The 18,426-nt window shown below is 48.5% G+C and overlaps 1 protein-coding gene across 1 annotated transcript in view; it reads right to left on the bottom strand.

The window, feature by feature from the left end:
* The window catches only part of LOC138489261 (unconventional myosin-X-like), a 788,454-nt gene that overhangs the window by 424,531 nt on the left and 345,497 nt on the right, over window positions 1–18,426 (bottom strand). Inside the window, exons 4-5 of the mRNA XM_069616957.1 lie at window positions 16,094–16,281; window positions 6,958–7,092 (exon numbers count right to left, since the gene is read on the bottom strand). Coding sequence (XP_069473058.1) covers window positions 6,958–7,092; window positions 16,094–16,281 — 323 coding nt within the window. The remainder of the gene's footprint in view (window positions 1–6,957; window positions 7,093–16,093; window positions 16,282–18,426) is intronic.

Here is an 18,426-nt window from a genome sequence, read left to right as displayed (position 1 = left end):
TCTTCATGGATATTGAGGAGAGAAGTTTCCGTGCTTCTGGCCACTCTGAAGCCAGACTGGTGGTCATGGAGACAACCAACAGAATCTGAACGAAGGTTAAGCTGAGAGATGGCCAGCTTTTCCAGGGGTTTGCCCAGAAAGGGGGTAATGGAAATTGGGCAATAGTTTGCCAGACAGGAAGGATCAGCTATGGGCTTCTTGAGAAGAGGATGCACAAGGGAGTGCTTCAAAGGGGAGGGGAAGGATCCTGAGGCAAACAAGTGGTTGCAAAAATCAGCAAGGGCAGGAGCGAGGGTGTCAATGTGGTCCTCGATGGTTTTGGAGGAACAGGGATGAACCTGTTTTGACGAGGCTTTCATAGATCCATGATTGCCTGCACAGATGCAGGAGATATTGTGGGGTATAAGAATGGAATGACTGCCTCTGGATGAATGTTGTTCTCCTAGAACACGCACTACGTGTAACGAAGAGTGATGTTGCACTACGTGGGACCCAGAGCGGTGTTGCACTACGTGGGACCCAGAGCGGTGTTAGAATTCTTGCATGGATTTGCAGACCCACTCTCCTTTTTTTCCTCCAAAGTATAAATTGACATATTTGCCAAACAGATCACCTCCCTTAAATGACATCCTATGGCCTGGGATGGATCTTTAGCTTAATCCTTTGCCACGTCATTCATGTGGGAGAGTCGATACGCTTTGTGGCAGCAGTAGTTTACATCAAACACGTTTTCTTTAAATCATACAGACGTCAGGTAACGCTGGCAGACATGACACAAAGCGTGTCGATTCTCCAACCTACATACATGCTTCTGATAAGTGCTTCAGATGATGTTGCTTCCTCCCCACCGACGTCCCTCAAATCCTGGCAGAAGAGCTGTGGCCACCGCTTCTCGGAGGCTCATCATGGCCGACTTTTGCTTGCACTCGCTGTCTCAGGTGGCCCGATGTGGGATGCCAGTTCATTGAGTGGTGCCTTCGTAGCTCTTCAAAAGAATCAGGTTCTGGATGTCTCAAATATATTTGGGACCCTGGCTAGGAGCTTTGCAGCGACTCCATTCTACAGCACTGCTCTACTCCTGGCCGGATGCTGAAAATATGTCGTGATTTCTCCCAGCAAAGGACAGTTCTGATTGCCTGTCAGATGTGGCCTGCCTATTCAAAGGTCGTCTCAGTGGGTTTGTCGTCTAATGCCCGATTAGAAGAATGACCCGCTCGTTGAACAGTTCCTTTTATGAGCGGCCCCACCCTCAGGAAGGGACACTTATCCCCGCCGTCTCTCGTCGGAGCCCCCAACCTTATTCATGTCCGCTTAAGGTCTTCCATCAGACCAGGGTCTTTCTCGTGAAGCCCAAACTCTAACTTATCACCTGGCGCGTCATCCGTGTGGATCCCTCGGTTGTATTCTACCAGAGGAGCCAAAATACATTCTTCATTGTGGGTTCAGACTTAAGGGCTTGATGGCATCAGAGAAACATCATGGTTTTCTCTTTTTAACTTCAAGCTCAACCTCACCCCCCCGCTCCACCCCCCCTGCCCGCCCCACCCCAAGTCAAAATGCTAGTGTCTGAACGTCCAGAGCTCTTTTGAAGCCTTAATTTTGAAGGCTGGGTATGTTTTGGAGCCCAGATTTCTGCAATCCCCTTCTGTGTTAGTTTTCCCTCTGCGTAGTTGATGGGTTTTAATGGGGTGGGTGGTGCCAAAAATCTGCTTGCCTCTAGGACGATGTTGATTAGCTTTGCCATGTCGGCCTCTATGCTCTTTTGTTCACACGGTTTGGCCCTGCAAATGCTTTTAGGTTTGCATTTGGTTGGCCCTCTGCGGATCAATGAAATGTGACAAGTGGAACCAAAAGTTTTGCGCATCAACTTGTGTCACTTCAGTCTTTTACAAACCGTTCAAGGTACTGTCCCTTTGGTGTCGGAACGCTCAGAGCTGCTTCCAGGTGCATAATCGACTGGTGCAGTGCGCACTGGAAATTCTTTTTATAATCAATAGCTGGTTTTACGCCAGTACCAACTGTTAGCTGGTTTTACATCCCACAACTGAGGGATGTCGAAATATCTCGAACCCAAGGGTGGAGATAGACTGGTAGTGACGTACAGTTATTCCCAATAGTCACCCCCAGAGAATACACTACACCATTATACTTAAATTAACTATTACTAAATTATGCAAGTAATATCTATACGTTGCGATGAATCCCGAGATGTCAACTCTCCCTGACGGAGAGCTTCTTCCCATGAGGCCAGGGAGGTAAGGCTGCTACTCGATAGTCCCCCAAGGGGTGGTACTCAGCGGGAGGATCTCATGGGGAGAGATTTCCCCCTCTGTGGATCAGGGAGAGTATGATATGGCCACTCCACCCAAACACCTCTTGATCTCCTACTATGTATACCCCAATACTATACTCAACCAACCCATGCATATGTGTATGGCAGTCAGTGTGACATCCAATGAGATGAGGAAGAGCTGGGGCTACCCAGTGACACTTGTGTGGGAAAGACTGAGACGAGGAGACGCGGAGTAGTGAATAATGCTCTGCGAAACTCAAACATTCTAGTCATTCATGTCAGATTGTTTCAGCAACGAACAAAAAGGGAAAAAGGACTCGGTACTTGGTCAAGGAGGAACAGAGCGGAGGAACTATTCGGCATTGGAAAGAAAGCAGGAAGAAGCATCTCAATGGGGTCTAGCGACAGAAGACCCTAGAAAGAACTGGTGAGGCAGTAACCCAACCTCAGAGAAGAGGCGCACCCCACGGTCCGGAACGGGTAGGCATGCTACAGGGAGCCAAACGCTGTGGAGCCGTTGTAGCGGAGGAGAAGTCAGCGGGCTCTGCAAGAGACCGAGACAAGAGACCCAAAAGCTGCAGAGACACCATTACAAAGGGGAAGCCAGCAGAAGCCACGAGAGACCTAAGAAAGGAGGAAGCCGACACCCAGGACTGGAAGAGCATGAGAAGATGAACTTAAACCCAAAAGGTAAGGTAGTGTACAGGCTGGCTGGTGGGGAAAGACGATGGGCTTGGCAACTGCTGAGGGGCACCAAGAAAGAAAACATACAAATCTGGGGCAAGATTGGACCTCCCCTCAGAGTCAATATTCCAGAGTCCAAAAAGCTGAGATTTTATCATTACGGGGAATCCTGAAAACCCCCACCTAGAGAAAGAGAACCAAGGAAGAGTCAGTCATCCATAATCTTCCTTGTGGGAGTACCTGGCAGGGGAGTAAACCAAGTCTGTCCAGCACGAGAAGCAGAGAAATACAGGGCTGCGGTCCGCGCAGGAAACCAGGGAAGCTTGCTTATGGTTTTCCTCCGGGCTTGGCCTCTATAGGAGAGTGAACCAAGCAGGCCCAAAACAAAGAATGAAAAACCTGGGGAGGGGAGTCATTCCCCCTGGTATGGTGAAGTTGTGAAACTAAGGGAAAGAGAGGCCAGGGGAAGGGAGCAATTCCCCATGGGGTTGTGCACTGTGGACATTAAAGAAAGGCCAGGGGAAGGGAGTCATTCTCCAGGTAACCCAGAGGCCAGGGGAAGGGAGTCCTTTGCCCTTGTAAAGAACTTGTAAGGCAAATCACAACCAGGAACTTTGATACCTAGGGTAAACAAGTGTTTTGAGCAAAACAAGGGTTCCTCAATTTTTTGTAAAGGGGGCTGTGGTATGTGAGGAGAAATACACCTGACAAAAGAGTACACTAACCACTAGCTACACACCTCTATCACACCATAGGGGCTACTTATCAACAATATTTCTCAAAGTGGAGATTTCATTAGATTATATCTATCACCACAGTCAAGATAATATAGTCAACATATTTTAATCATATTTTCACAGATCTTAAAATACATTAAAAAATCATTTAGGGCGTTCATCAATTGTAGTAGGCGCAAGAATACAGATCCCGCGATCTGAAGGCATGTGCCGGCTCTGCGGCGTGAATGTCATTGAAACGCTTGAACACATGAACTGTGAAAGCCTAAAGATGCTGAGAAACGAATATGTCAAATCCTATGGCAATGAAATAGACTGTTTGAAGGAATCATGTATGTGGAACATGTTTATGGAAGGAAATGATCAAAACGTATGTATTTTATGGTTAAATTCTATATGAAATGTCAAGAGATTTTAGAAAACCTATCGAAAGGTATTTTTTATTAACAGTTGCAATTGATTTTTATCCCTTATGTATTGTATTGCCTTTTCCTCTTAGGCTTTTAGGTGATCAATTTCATGATTATTTGTGTACTGATGACATGTTTAAATTGTGGTTTTATAGCTGCTTTAGCCATTTCCTTTCATGTATGTACACACACAAAGCCAAAGCCATGTTGACTAGTAGTATATTAAATAAATACGTAAATAGCACATGTTGTACTTAACACAAGGAAATGGGTTAAGGATTTGCCAACCATGCTCAGCGCGCCACGAATACACTTGGGTTCCTAATACCAGACCTGAATGGTATCATTACACTCCAGGAAGCGAAAGCACCACAATTTATGCGGTAATACAAGGACTCACAAAAATGAGAATTAAATCTGTGGCAAAGGCTAAGATTCCAGCCTCTTGCAGGGCACTGCAGGGACCCAGGGGGGACCCGGCAAAATCTAATTGTTCAGGTAATTACTCTTATAAGTTTCTTTGGTGGAGTTTTCCAAGTTGACAAAAGTTCCCTGGGAGAATAACAGGATGCGTTCAATATGAAGACCCGTGGTTACAGGAAAGAGGCAGGTAAGTCTCTCTTCCGCCCCACAGGTGCACTAAAAGATGCAAACAACCCCAACAAATTCAGAGAAGACCACCATGAAGGGGGAGAAAACCGCAAAAAGATCCAGTTCCAGGCTCAGGAACCAGAAGACCCAAGAAGGAAGGAAGCAGAGCAAGATTTGGGTCAATGTAAGTTAACAGGGAACTCCAGTAGAGGGGTAACCTGTAGAACCCCACTACAACCGGCTGGAGGGGACCCCAGATTTGAAATCCAGCAAATAGCTCATCAGTCCAGGCCCTAATGGTAATTAATCACAGGGCGAGTTTCAGAGGCCTTTACCCAGGTACGGCAAAACAACCCACAGAGGGTTCTTCCACAGGTCGTGTTACAGCATTCCATACAAAGGGAGTTGCACCCCAATCCAGTGAAGACCTAGATGACCCCAACCAAAACAATCAGCCTTCCCAAGAGTGTGATACACCAACCAGGAGCAGTTTGAATGACCAAAAAGTTACCAGGAGGCCGTAGGAACGCAACCATGCAAAGCCATAATGCTCGAAGGGCAAAACAGAGCAGCCTGCAACAACCGGACCCATAAGTAGGGGAAACCATAGAGGTGACCAAAGACATCCCAAACGAAGAGCTTGGTGGGGTAGAGGTGTCCGACAAGCCTTCTGGATGATGGAGGCTTCCATCATCCAGAAGGCAGTAGGTCTCGGAGGTCAAAGCCACAGAGACTGCAGTAACAGAGCCCAGAAACAGCTCCAGGATGGAACAGCCAGCGGCCAAAAGGCGAAACTTGGGCAAGAGACGAAGAGCCAGGGGGCTCAGCTGGTCTGACCAAACCTGGTCCTAACATTCAGCAGCCCAGCATCAGGTAAGAATCCAGCATAATTGAGGGAGGAAAAGGGTCACCCTCAGGTGTATGCATTCACTCATGGGCTGATCTAAGGCCGCCCTCCAATCACATCCCAAGCAGACACTCAAAGGTCCATTAGACTGGCTCTAAAAACTGCCACTCAGGCCCACCCATACAGTGTGTGTCTTGTCTTGGAGATGCTTGGGGGCAAGGGACCAGTGTAATCCGGTCCCACCCCACACAGAAGGTGCAGTGCTGGGCTGAAATTGAGCCCGTGCGTGCACAAATGCCATTTTAGTTGTGGGTCATGGGTCTGAAAAACCAAGGGATGGCCTAAAGAAAATGGATGAGCGCAGAACTTTAATGAAAGCGAAAGCTTCAGATGACAAATCGGGCTGCACCCCCGAAAAGCCAAAACTAAAGTACAGCTGCCAGTCGCCTGCTCCACAACACTATTGTAGGGGAAACAATTACCCTTGGACCAAAATGAAGGTGCTTAAAAGGCACCTCTGTCACAGGAGCCGTATGGGCCATCTATACATTAAAACGTTTCGCATTGACAGGGGGACTGCACTAGACGTTGGTCTGACCCCAAAGATAAAGGCGAAGTTCAGAGAAAACCGGCGGGGGGGGAGGGGGGGAAGCAAAAGGTTTAGGGGTCTCTGCAGGACCCTCAAGGAGCTCATCACGCTTTGCTCCCAGAGACGCCAAACCCAAACTATCCATTTATAAAGCACCGCAGCCTGCAGGTATCGGGGCACAGAAGAAGCATGTGCTGGACTCCGGGCAGAACTTCAATAGTGTTCTCTACAAGCCGTCAAACACGAAAAATACACAGGAACTTGACGCATAAACACGAAAAATACACAGGAACTTGACGCATAAACTATTTGAACTAATCTTTCACTACCTTATCATTATAGCCACCTTAGGTATGTTACCCTCTTCTGTTGCTATGGGCCTTCTTCACATGACTGTCTCCACTGTGCACACTGCCATCAAGCTCAATGTTAGAAAAAAAGACTACAAAGATCTGTGGGGCATTGCGGGCCTCGAGTCTTTGGCAGCCCTTCTGGACATGCCCATGATGGCCGCCAACACAAGTAAAGCTAGGTGCAGTTTCTAGAGCTACCCACTTATAGAAAGGTTTAAGCCCATTATGTGAATCCATCACAGATTCCTGCTGCAAAAGAACTGGCCTGAAAGCCGACGCCTTGCAATCAAGCATCATCACCACACCTGGCCAAAGAGCCTGCACGCAGAAAGTGTGCTCAGAACAGCGGGAGGCTCACTGGGGTATTGCTATTGAACATAAAGCCACTGAGCACCCAGGCGAAGATCCGGGTGGGAATCTGGGGCACTCTTCCCTATTCCACACCCGCCATACCTGCTTTCCATGATGGCCTCTTCCACATGCGTGCCCTTCTCTGACGCCGGAGCCCCCGTCGAGTTCTGGCTCATGGACGAGAGGAATTGCAGCAGGAGCTTCGTGCTTTCCGTCTTTCCAGCTCCACTTTCCCCGCTGCAAATCAAGGAAACAAGGCAAAGTGAGACAACACCACAGCAACCGGAAAACACACAAAGCCACAACTAGAGAACCAGACACGATAAACGACATAGAGAACTTGGAACACTGGCCCACTGGAGCACGGGTCTTAAAGGCGGGCAGCCAGAGCATCAGTAGCAGTGATGACTAACTCAAAGGGTAACCACTGTCATGTTATGAGCTTTCATCAACAGACTAAATCAAGCCCGATGTAAGGAAGGAAGTTGCTTTATTTTCATTCTTAAAAATCGCTGTACAGAAAGAAAACAAAAATACATAACTCTGGCTTGGCCAGGACTTGAACCTAAATTCCTCTCTCTTATGTTGGTGTTAGATTGGCCTTTTTGCCTCGTACCCAAAGAGTCCTTCAAACAACTTAATGAATAACAGGGTCTAACATATTGTCCTCTGTGGCTTCATCAGGACCTTTGCTCCTTCCCTGATCTGTGGGAGTCTAATCAAACACCGGATTCAATCTCTCTAGATCAGAGGTCTGCAACCTTTGGCTCTCCAGATGCTTTGGACTACAACTCCCATCAGCCCTAATCAGAATAGTCATGATCGTAGGAGTAGAAGCACGAAACCTCTGGAGAGCTGCAGGTGGAGGGCCCTTGCTCTAGAGAGTACTTCCTGGCAGTCTGAAAGTTCAAGTGCAACAAAAGAAAAGTCTTGCACTATGGAATGTCTCTTTATAAAGTTCTCGCGATTGTAGAGCCACCTCTCGGTCTCTCGCAGGCCAACGTCCATTCTCTAAAAGTCCTCTGGCTAATCTCTAGTGGATGATGGGGTACACCAAACACCAATCTACTCAGACTCTGTAGACGCGGCCGAGTCTCTGTCGGCGGTTGCGCACACACAGGTGGAGTCTCTCCTTCACTTCATGACAGAGCCATCTTGGTTTTCTCATCCAGAGAGGATCCAGGAGGGCTTCATCACCACCCTTTTCTTGGCTCCTGATTTGTACCAGCAGCACCACCTCCCTACGCCTCCTCTGGTCCCAGACCTCCTCAACACCAGGCTACATGATTGGTCGACTTCCCACCAGGGATTTCACCGCTTCTAATTGGGATCTCAACTCTACCTCCTATCCTGAGCCAAGTGTGCTCGCTCATTGCTTCCAGCACTCACTGGCTATCCCTTTACTGGCCATCAGTACTTTCCCCGGATCCCAACCTCCTCCTGTCACCACCTGATGTCACTCTCAAACCACTGTCTGATGTCTCTTCTCCCTCTAGTTGCCAGCCTTCTCTGCACCTCCTGCATTGGAACAGCCGCTCTAAAAAGCCACTGCGCGATCTTGGATTTCTTGTCTGCATGATTCTGCGCATGCACGCACGTGGCGGAAGACCACAGCGGGGCCGCGCGTGTCCAGCAGGACCTGCTGTAAGATTGGGCAGTGCTAGCGAGCTATTGGAATGATTGCAGGTGAGGTTCAGGCCTGCATCATGGCCAGTCTGGTTTGGGAGCAGGTGTGCCCCTTGTGAGAGGTCACTGGTCTCCAAGACACTTAAAGGGTCAGTAAACTTTTGCCCAAGACGTGCGTTTCCTGTTCAATGGTGGGAGTTAAGGGGTTGACCTGGTGTTCCTCTGTATACCAACCCCAGGAACAGCTTTCATTGGCTGTGGGGGTCCCTGCCCCCCATGGTAACCCCATTAGTATTCCTAAAAAAGTATCTCTAAAGCCACAGGTTAACAGTTCCCAACTTCCACACTGAGGGGGCAGATCCCAGAAGAATCACCCGAGAACCACTTTAAGCACCTAGAGCCAAAAGAAGTCGGAGCGAGAACACTCAAAGCGCCTAGAGGCTGAAAAGGGCACCGATTAACTGGCAAAGTAGCTACTACTAAAAAGGGGGTGCCAAAAAGCCCAGAAAAAGTGCTGATACATAGGCCTAGTTTGTGCCACTGTCATGCTTCTTGATTATGGATCACTGCCTAGTGCCCATGGCAGTGCTGGCTCCTATTTGTGGCCCTGCCCCAATGCTTGGCTATTGCCTGGTTCTCGTGCCATTGTCAGGATGAGCTAGCAGTCGCTGTCGTTGGCTGGTACCCTGCCATCCCCCTCGCCAGCTCACCCTGGCTGCAGTTGCCTGGTGCAAGAGGCACTCAATATCAGGTCACATTTGCTATTTCGAATCTTGGCAACAGGTAAGCGTTGTCATGTGCTCTTGCCCCTCCAGAATCCACCTTTCCGGATGCTGCCCCCAGAGTGACCCTTGCAGCTCCCCAAGCACCCTTTCCAGCTTCCCCACCCCAGTCCCGCCTCACACCCTCCCCCAGGCCCCGATTGGTCACAAGTACAGGTGTGCAAGACAGTGGTCTAACCCGCTGTACAAACACTTCCTGCGCCATTTCCCGTCTTGGCAACAGGTAAGGTTTCTTGTCTTGTGCCCTTGCCCCTCCAGAATCCACCTTTCCGGTTGTTGCCCCCAGTGCGACCCCCATGGCTCCCCCAGCACCCTTTCCAGCTTCCCCACCCCAGTCCCGCCTCCTGTGCCCTCCACCAGGCCCCAATTGGTCCATCCCTCCTTATCCTAGACCCGACCAGGGCAGCCCCCTGCCCGGCAGCCCCTGCTGTTAAGGACCTCAAGGCAATGGGCGACTCCTACAGCAGCGGCTCCAAACTGTGTCTGCAGGTGTCAGCAGGGCAGGCCAGCGGCCAGCCATCAACCAGCAGCGACCAGCAAGGTAGGTGTGGCCTTGGGCGGGGAGTTTGCGCAATCACTGTACTCCGGAAGCCCTGCCACTCTACCTACTCACAGAACATAGCAGACTAGGCTGTTAACACTGACCAGCTTCAAAACAAGTGAGGATTCTGAACGTTACCAGAGTTGCATCTAGTAAGGACTGTAACCATCAGCCTGTGCCTCAATGAGTTGGAACTGTGAATTACTAGCCCGTATCGCACTCGGAGAGAATTGTTAATGTTACCTCGAGTCACATACAGAGAGGAAAGTGGTCATTACCCCACGCCACATCGAGATGGAACCGTGAATACTAGCCGGCACAACACTAAGATGGAACGGTAAATAATAGCTACCTTCGCACTAAGACACAGTTGTTAATGCTGCCCGAGTCACTCTAGAACAAGGGAACATTAGTTAATTAACCTTCCTCGCCCCTGGAGAGAGGACACTGAATCTCAGCCTACATCACTCCCAGAGAAGATTATATAATCCTAACCGAACATCTAACATGTTTGCACTAGCTATATCCTCGATGACTAGATCATTCAGACAGCCACAAACCAAACACAGTTGTGTCTCCTTAGACATACATACAACCAGATACACAGTAGCTAGCTAGCTTCCCCCAGGCAGCTCGCAATCTACCGGACAAACCCACTGAACACCAGATTAACCCAGCAAGACACCCGGACTAAGCCCGAAAGACTGACTGTGCGCGACAACAGCGCCCCACCCGTAATCAAACACGCACGGAAGCAAAGAACTGAACGAAACAAATCCGGAAAAGCACCTACAATCGTACTATCATAATTAAAAAAAACTGCAAAAGCACTGCACGTTGGCTACCGCCCATACAACAGCAAAGGAAACTGAAACAAAACAAAGTTAGTAATTTACAAGGAACCCATCTCGGACAATCCAAAAAAAAAAAAAAAAAGGGAGCAATACTCCCACACCAACCCAACAATCTACCGCAAACAAACACAAAATACAATGAAAATGAATAGGACCACGAGAAAGGCAAATGGGAAAGAGAACAAACCCAACTGATCGCCACCACAGATCCTCAACCACGCAACACACCCAAACAAACACAGAAAACAGAACTACTGCTGGCAGAAGAGAACACTCTATACCCAACACCATACCTCTCAAACAACCACTCCTCACCGGAATGAACCAACCCAACGAACGAATCAAGAAAGACCAACAACAGAAGACAGCCATGGAGAAGAACGACACACAAAGCCAGAGGGAACAAGAACACGCTTGATGCCCTAACCCCATATATCACAAGAACACGAGGCCCCACCATTCAACAACCACAAAATATAGAAGAGGAACTTGAAGAAAACACAAACCTAAGACTTAACCTGGAAGAGCTATTCGATGATGAGACAAACACAACTGTATCACCACCACAACCGGAGACCAGCGTGGAAGAAAACTAAAACACCGGTCAGAAGATGACACCGATAAAAAAACGCAAGCCAAATCGGAACATAAAAGTCCCCTGCAACCTAATCATCGCAAGATCGATGTCAAAGCACTCAGAGATCTTTGACCTGCTGTGCGACAATAATATCGATATCCTATTTTGGACTAAAACTACAAAATCACACTCCAAAGCTTCTTCCCCATCAACTTTAAATGCCTACAATTAAACAGAAAGGGAAGAAAAGGAGGAGGCCTTGCATTAGCATTCAAAGAACACCTGAAAATAAGAACAGACGAACATCTAAACATCGAGAATTGAAAATCTATGATCATACACTGATCAGTAAACCCAAAAACAAACACTAAATTCATAATGGTTTACAGACCTCCGACATATGATGCAACCTTCGTCGACAACTTCATAGACGCCATCAACAACATAGCCATCCAACATGAACATCTGATAATCCTAGGGGACTTCAACATATCATTTGAAGGAAATCTCGCCAACTCACAAAATTCACTAATCGGGCAACTAGCAACCATGAAACTACAACTGGTCAAAGGAGCAACACACACGGCAGGACACACTTGATGCAATTTTCGCCAACAAAAAACTTATCACCACCGCACCGCTGATACAGATACTCTGGAGCGACCATCTCATCATCCCTTTTGTGATCACGCTACCAAATGAAACTACCATCCAGCCCCTCAAACTCCCAAACACCACAAAAAGAAACTGGAAAACCATCAAAGCAATCAACCTAATAGAACAACTTGAGCTGACAAAACCGTCTGCAACCGAAATGGACAAGGCAGACCTAGATGGAAAAACAGACCTACTTCATAATTGGATCGCTGATACAATTGAAAGCATATCCCCGGAAAAACAGTTTACCGCTTCAAGAAAAAGAGCACTGGCAAAATGGTTCACCCCACTACTAAGCACCATGAAAAAGAACACCAAGAAGCTGCAACTAGAATGGAGGAAAGAATATGACCACAGTAAGAAGACTCAGTTCCAAAGGTAAATCCGATCGTACAAGAAGGAAATTGAAAAGGCAAAGAAAAAGGCACTATGACGATAGAATCACCAAAGCCACCAACACACAAAAAGAAATGTTCAACATCATAAATGAAATGAGAAACCCACCAGGTTGCGACAACACTCCGATACTTCACAGAAATTATGCAACAACCTAGCAGGCCATTTCAAAAATAAAATCAACAACATCCGACAAATCATACAAAACAGACCAACCAACCCAAACACATAACCAACCAGATCAAACGAGGAACCAGAGCACAAACTCCAAAACTTCCCACAAATATCAGTAGAGACATTTGTCAAGCTGGTAAAAGATGGCAAGAAAGCAGGCTTGTCCATGGACCTTTGCCCACCAGACATCTACAAATCAATCCTCACAGAAGGAACGTCATTAGAATACTACAGAAACCTCTTGAATCTGTTGCTCGCGATAGGAACTTTACCACGATCCTTCAAATCAGTGTATATTAAACCACTCCTTAAGAACACGTGGAAGACCTCTCCAACTACAGACCTATTTCAAACATCCCCTACCCAGAAAACTCCTAGAAACCTATATATACAAACTAACCAAAGAGCACGTAGAAAAACACCAGCTGTTGGACCAAGCACAAGCCTGCTTCAGACCCACGAGAGGAACAGAATCAGCACTCCTATCCATATGGGATGACCTAAAGACAAACGCCGACTCCAACACAACCTCCGCCCTAATTCTTCTCGATCTCTCAGCAGCATTTGACACAGTAAGCCATGCCACCCTCATCAAGAGATTAGAAGATATAGCTATAACAGACTTGGCACTACTCTGGACAAAATCATTCCTAGCAAACAGAACAGTCATTCTGGATAAAGCCCTTCCAATCTGCTCCTCGAGTTACCGATTCTGGATAACCACAAGGATCATCACTATCACCACTGTACTTCAACATCTACCAGACTCTGCTAATCCAAATCTTCAAAAAACACAATCTTACGTACTACAACTACACAGACGACACTCAAATCATCTACAAAATTGAAAATGAAGAACACTCCGCTCTAGGAGAAGGTCTCAATGAAATCTACGATTGGATGAGTGCCAACAACTTAAAAATCAACACAGGTAAGATAGAAATCGTGATTATTTCTAAAAACCAAGAGAACAGCACCCACATACCATGGCCGATAGAATTGGGAGCCGCGCCCACACCATGAAACGTAGTCAAAAACGTGCGAGTCATAATGGGCAATGCACTAACATTAGAACCACAAGGAAACACAAAAATTAAGAAATGCTTCTTCCTTCTTCACACAAAAGAGAATCCTATCATTCCAGTCCTTGACCCACAAAACACTGACAATCGTCACCCTCATGTCAAGAATCAACTACTCAAACAGCCTCGGAATGCCGGAATACCTGCTGAAGAAACTACCACGCATCCAAAGCGCAGCGGCCAGGCTCCTCCTCAAACTATCTAGAAGAGACCACATCACACCAGCGCTAAAAAAGCTTCTGTATCAATTTCAAAACAATGTGCATAACACATAGGGCATCCAACATCTAAAACCGACGAGACTCCTTAGATCAAGCAATGAAATCCGCCTGGAACCAAAGCCATATGCCAGGAAAAAACCTGGGGGCTCCTCTTTCTCCCACCTTGACGCAAAAAGCTGGAAAAACCTCCTGAAAGAAATTAGAAACACAGAAGGCCACCTAAAAGTCCGAAAACTACTAAAAACCTGGCTCTGCAAGGCCTCGGAGCCAGGCGGAAACAGCTGAAATAATAAAACCGAAAATGCAAAGAGAGTCAGTCAACAGAACCCAAGACAGTATACATAACACCTAGAACCTACAGAGAGGGGGACCACCCGCAAGAACTAAAGAGACCATGCAAGGCGAAACCGATTACGAGCAACATTCCAATCAGGACAGAATAGCAGCTAACAAGGATGAGACAAACTACATGCACAACTATCAACCTTACTCACTACCAAGCATCCCCCACAAACATGACAACATGAACCATGTGTAAACCCCAACCCAACGCAATTGTGCATCAACACTATCCAACTACTGTCCACACTCACAAGACAACCATCCACATAACAACCCCTCCATATAAGCTAACCCGTCAGCCAAAATGAGGGGACTAGCACCACACCATCAAACCCACACCCAAGCTAGTAAGTGGAAGACAATGCACTAGACCAACATACACGAAACCCTAGAAGTTTCCTAGGAGATGCACAGAATTGCCAAGTGACCAACCCAACACACACAACAAAATCATCCGAGACATAGGTATGATTATTCACTTGTGTAAACCAAGACATGCGGGCAATGAATAAACTGTACCATGTCGCACACAGACGGAGCTATGAGAATGGGCATATGCAGGGCTTTAAGTGAGCCGGGGCTCTGGCAGGCTCTGAAATCTCGTTTTGAGGCAGGGCCCTGCCAGGGCCCATTAATCTACCCTGGCAGCCCTGGCCACTACACGAAAAGGCTTTTTTTCTAAATGTCTGAATCTCTCGGTCGTGTGCGAAAGCTTCAGGCTTAAGAAAAAAATGCCATAATGGTGGCACTGCACCTGCAAGGCATCCCTTCAAGCAAGAGATGCCTGTGGGCCGGCGCCACCATTCTGGAGAAAATGTGAGGCCGCTGGAAGCAGAGACCTTGTTTTATAAATGCTGAGGCTCCCGCGCATTCGCGGGAGTATCAGTCTTCAGGAAACAACCTCAGCTTCCAGCGGCCTCACCCTTTCAGCCTTAATGGTGACACTTCCCCTCCCCAGCTGGCGAGGGCCAGCGCCACCATTAACGCTGAATAGGCAAGGCGCTGTCCCCTGCCAGGCGAGCCTTTAGAAAATAAAGGCAGAGATCAGCCCCCTCTCCCCTAGGGGAGAGGGGGCTGATCTCTACAAAAGGCTGCCTGGCAGGGGTGCCAGTAGCCCATTGAGCCAGGGCTCGTCGAGGGGGTGTGGCCTAACGGGCCAACAGGCGACCCCCACCGTTAGGCCATGCCCCCTTGATGAGCCCCAGCTCATTTTGTAGTGCCACTTAAGGCACTGGGCATAGGTAACAAGTAGATCGATCACCGGGCTCAGTCTGCATCAGGCACAGACTGGGGTGTAGGGGCTGGCCCGAGTAACAAAACGAGAGTTTTAGAAACTAACTAGCGCAACATATAAGCAGTGAGATGTGACCGTCTTTTCACGCTGAAACTGGGGGTCACTGTAAGGAAGAAATGTGTCTAAATCTCGAAAGACACTAATGAGCGTGCGTTTCTCCAGACAACAATGCTAATAACCAACCCTACTAAAACCTCAGCCCTCTTCAAACACTGCTAAAATCCTAACTAAACACAACTATACCTCTTAAACCACAGCAACCCGCATGCACTTCACTACACTGAAACTACTAATTCACCACACAGGGCCTTACACAACAGCACACGACAGATTCCGGCCGGCTACCACACCCAAAGCTCAGAGAACGTTGTTAACCGAACTGAAGCTACCAACAGTACATCACAGCTCCCTTGCTCGTTCTCCAAACATTTAGCCTACTACCACGCCCTAATCTACCCCCTTTCTTTCAGATCCACCAGAGAGCGAGGGGACCACTCCGGTGGTGATAGTGCGCCGTATAAATATCCTTAACTATATATGTAATGTACGGGCTTTATCTTCACCTGTTCAGCCCCAGGATCGCGGAAGGCATCTGTGGCACTCCCCTGACCAGGGCACAACAAGTGCCAACGACTGCTATAGTCCGGACCTTCACCTCATCAGGGCACACTGGCTGGCAATCGGGCACTCACCTGATCAGGACGCACTGGCTGTCATGCCTCTTCCATAGGCAGCGATAACACTCATTGGCGATGGCAAAGATGTGGGGTGGCAGCTCCCCCAAGTGGTGCCGACTGTACAGCTCGACGGCGGCGGCTTCGTAGAGGCCGGGGATCGCTTTATAGGGGTTCACGGAGGCCAGGATGGAACCGATGTTCGTCTGGAATGAAGGACAGAGAATGGGGGGGGGGGAAAGAGAGAGAGAGAGAGAGAGAGAGAGAGAGAGAAAAAGAGAGATCAATGCTTTGTACTATATCACCCACTCATATTCCTCAACATCCCACATGCCTACTCGCCCACTCCATGACCATTTACGCATGTCCTTCTATACAACACAGCAAAACAAAAGGAGGTGATGACTGGAAGGTTTTGAATTAATCTTAAACTCCCTGGGCAACCCTCCAGACCATCGCTCTTCACCCCAAAGTCATTACAGAAGGGGAAAGACCATATGCAAATCAGGCCGGGTCCCACCCCAAAAGAGGCAGTCGAGCCCGAACTGCTTGGTCACATCCCTTCTGTACGAGACCCCAAGCATCCCCAGACATGTTCCGACCTCATCAGGAAGGAGCAGCTTGGGTCTGAAGGTTGCCCAGAGCAATGCCAGAGGTTACGATTAATTCTGAACCTTTCAGCCATTGCCTCTCTTGTTTTGCTGTAGCCACCCCGAGAGCCACAGGCTTGCTCCCCCTCCCCCCCCCGCCCTCTAGAAGACTCACCCTCATTGTGACTGGCCCGGAGCCAGTAACTTGCCATCATGGCTCAGTGGCGTGAAAAGCAGCAAGCCATTCTCCTCATCTTAGAGAGGGGCCCGAGGCCCACCCTGTCCAACACATCTCCTGACCCTTGGCCGGGCCACTTTATCATCTCTTTCATTATGTACCCCCAGCCACCCACCCCGATTCTTGCCAGGAGTAAACCATCACCCATCCAGGATAATGGCCCGTCCCCCTGCTTCGCTCCACGTTCTCATTAGAAGTCTTGCTCATTGTATCTGAACTGGTGTCCCAGTGCCTCGGACGGGCGGTCTGATTCTCATGGCCGACTCTGCACCAGAAAGTCTAAAAGACCTTCACAGCCGCAGTTCTCTCCTCCTCTCAGACCACCAAACAGGGACTGTCGCAAGAAGGAGAAAACCTGGAAAAAAGCTGGACAATGTGGACTCTTCCAGGAGGTGTAGCAATGCTCTCTGGTCTATAAAAGAAGCCGGTCTTGAGGCCATGAGCCTGTCCCTTCAGCGGCAGTTGCTGCATGTGGTTGCAAGTGAAAGGGAAACTGGGGGAAAGGTTTATGGTTGCAGCGCATGGTAGACTGGGGGAACGGTTTGTGGTTGCAAACGAATGGTAAACTGGGAAACGGTTTCTGGTTGCAAGCGAATGGTAAACTGGGAAACGGTTTCTGGTTGCAAGCGAATGGTAAACTGGGGGAACGGTTTGTGGTTGCAAGCGAATGGTAAACTGGGGGAACGGTTTGTGGTTGCAAGCGAATGGTAAACTGGGGGAACGGTTTGTGGTTGCAAGCGAATGGTAAACTGGGGGAACGGTTTGTGGTTGCAAGCGAATGGTAAACTGGGGGAACGGTTTGTGGTTGCAAGCAAATGGTAAACTGGGGGAACGGTTTGTGGTTGCAAGCAAATGGTAAACTGGGGGAACGGTTTGTGGTTGCAAGCGAATGGTAAACTGGGGGAACGGTTTGTGGTTGTTGAGGATTCTACTGTCTTTGTATTCAAACTCAGTTAGTTCCTCCTTCTCCCACCAAAGCTACCGACACTTAACTTTTTTCCCTTCCAAGACTTGACAGCCAGCAAGATAGCGCTTTAAAGGAAAGTCTCAACCCCCCACCCCCCACCCCCCCACTCCTGCGTTAGATAATGCCCTGTTAGTGTAATTTTAAATGAGTCCTGGGTGATGAGGCGACCCCTCTCATCTCTTCCGTGAAGCCCACTTGTCAGCCTGAGGGGGTCTTGGCAGCTTTGGAGACTGCCCAGCTGATGTACTTGCATCTTTGCTGGTGAACTTTGCCAGCGGGTCTCTCCAGCAAGGTGACGCCCCTTTATTCCTACAGGAAGCGTGCATGGCCAATCCTGGATTCACCGACCCTGAAAATGATCCTCTTGTAGCCGGCCGGCCCTGGCCACCAAGGGAAGCATCCCAACTTCAGCTCAACTACATGGGGGAAAGACCAGTCCTTCGGGCCCTCCTGTGCACGGACCCAGGCCTGGCCTGGTTCCTGCCTGGAATGCTGATATGGACTGGTTGACACTACTGGGGGGTGCTGGGTTTGTCCACAGCTTCTGAATTAGACC

Source organism: Ambystoma mexicanum, chromosome 9 (genome assembly GCF_040938575.1).
Source record: "Ambystoma mexicanum isolate Mex_15411 chromosome 9, UKY_AmexF1_1, whole genome shotgun sequence".
In the NCBI taxonomy this organism is placed as follows: Eukaryota; Metazoa; Chordata; class Amphibia; order Caudata; family Ambystomatidae; genus Ambystoma; species Ambystoma mexicanum.
This window is presented reverse-complemented; position numbering and strand designations above follow the sequence as displayed.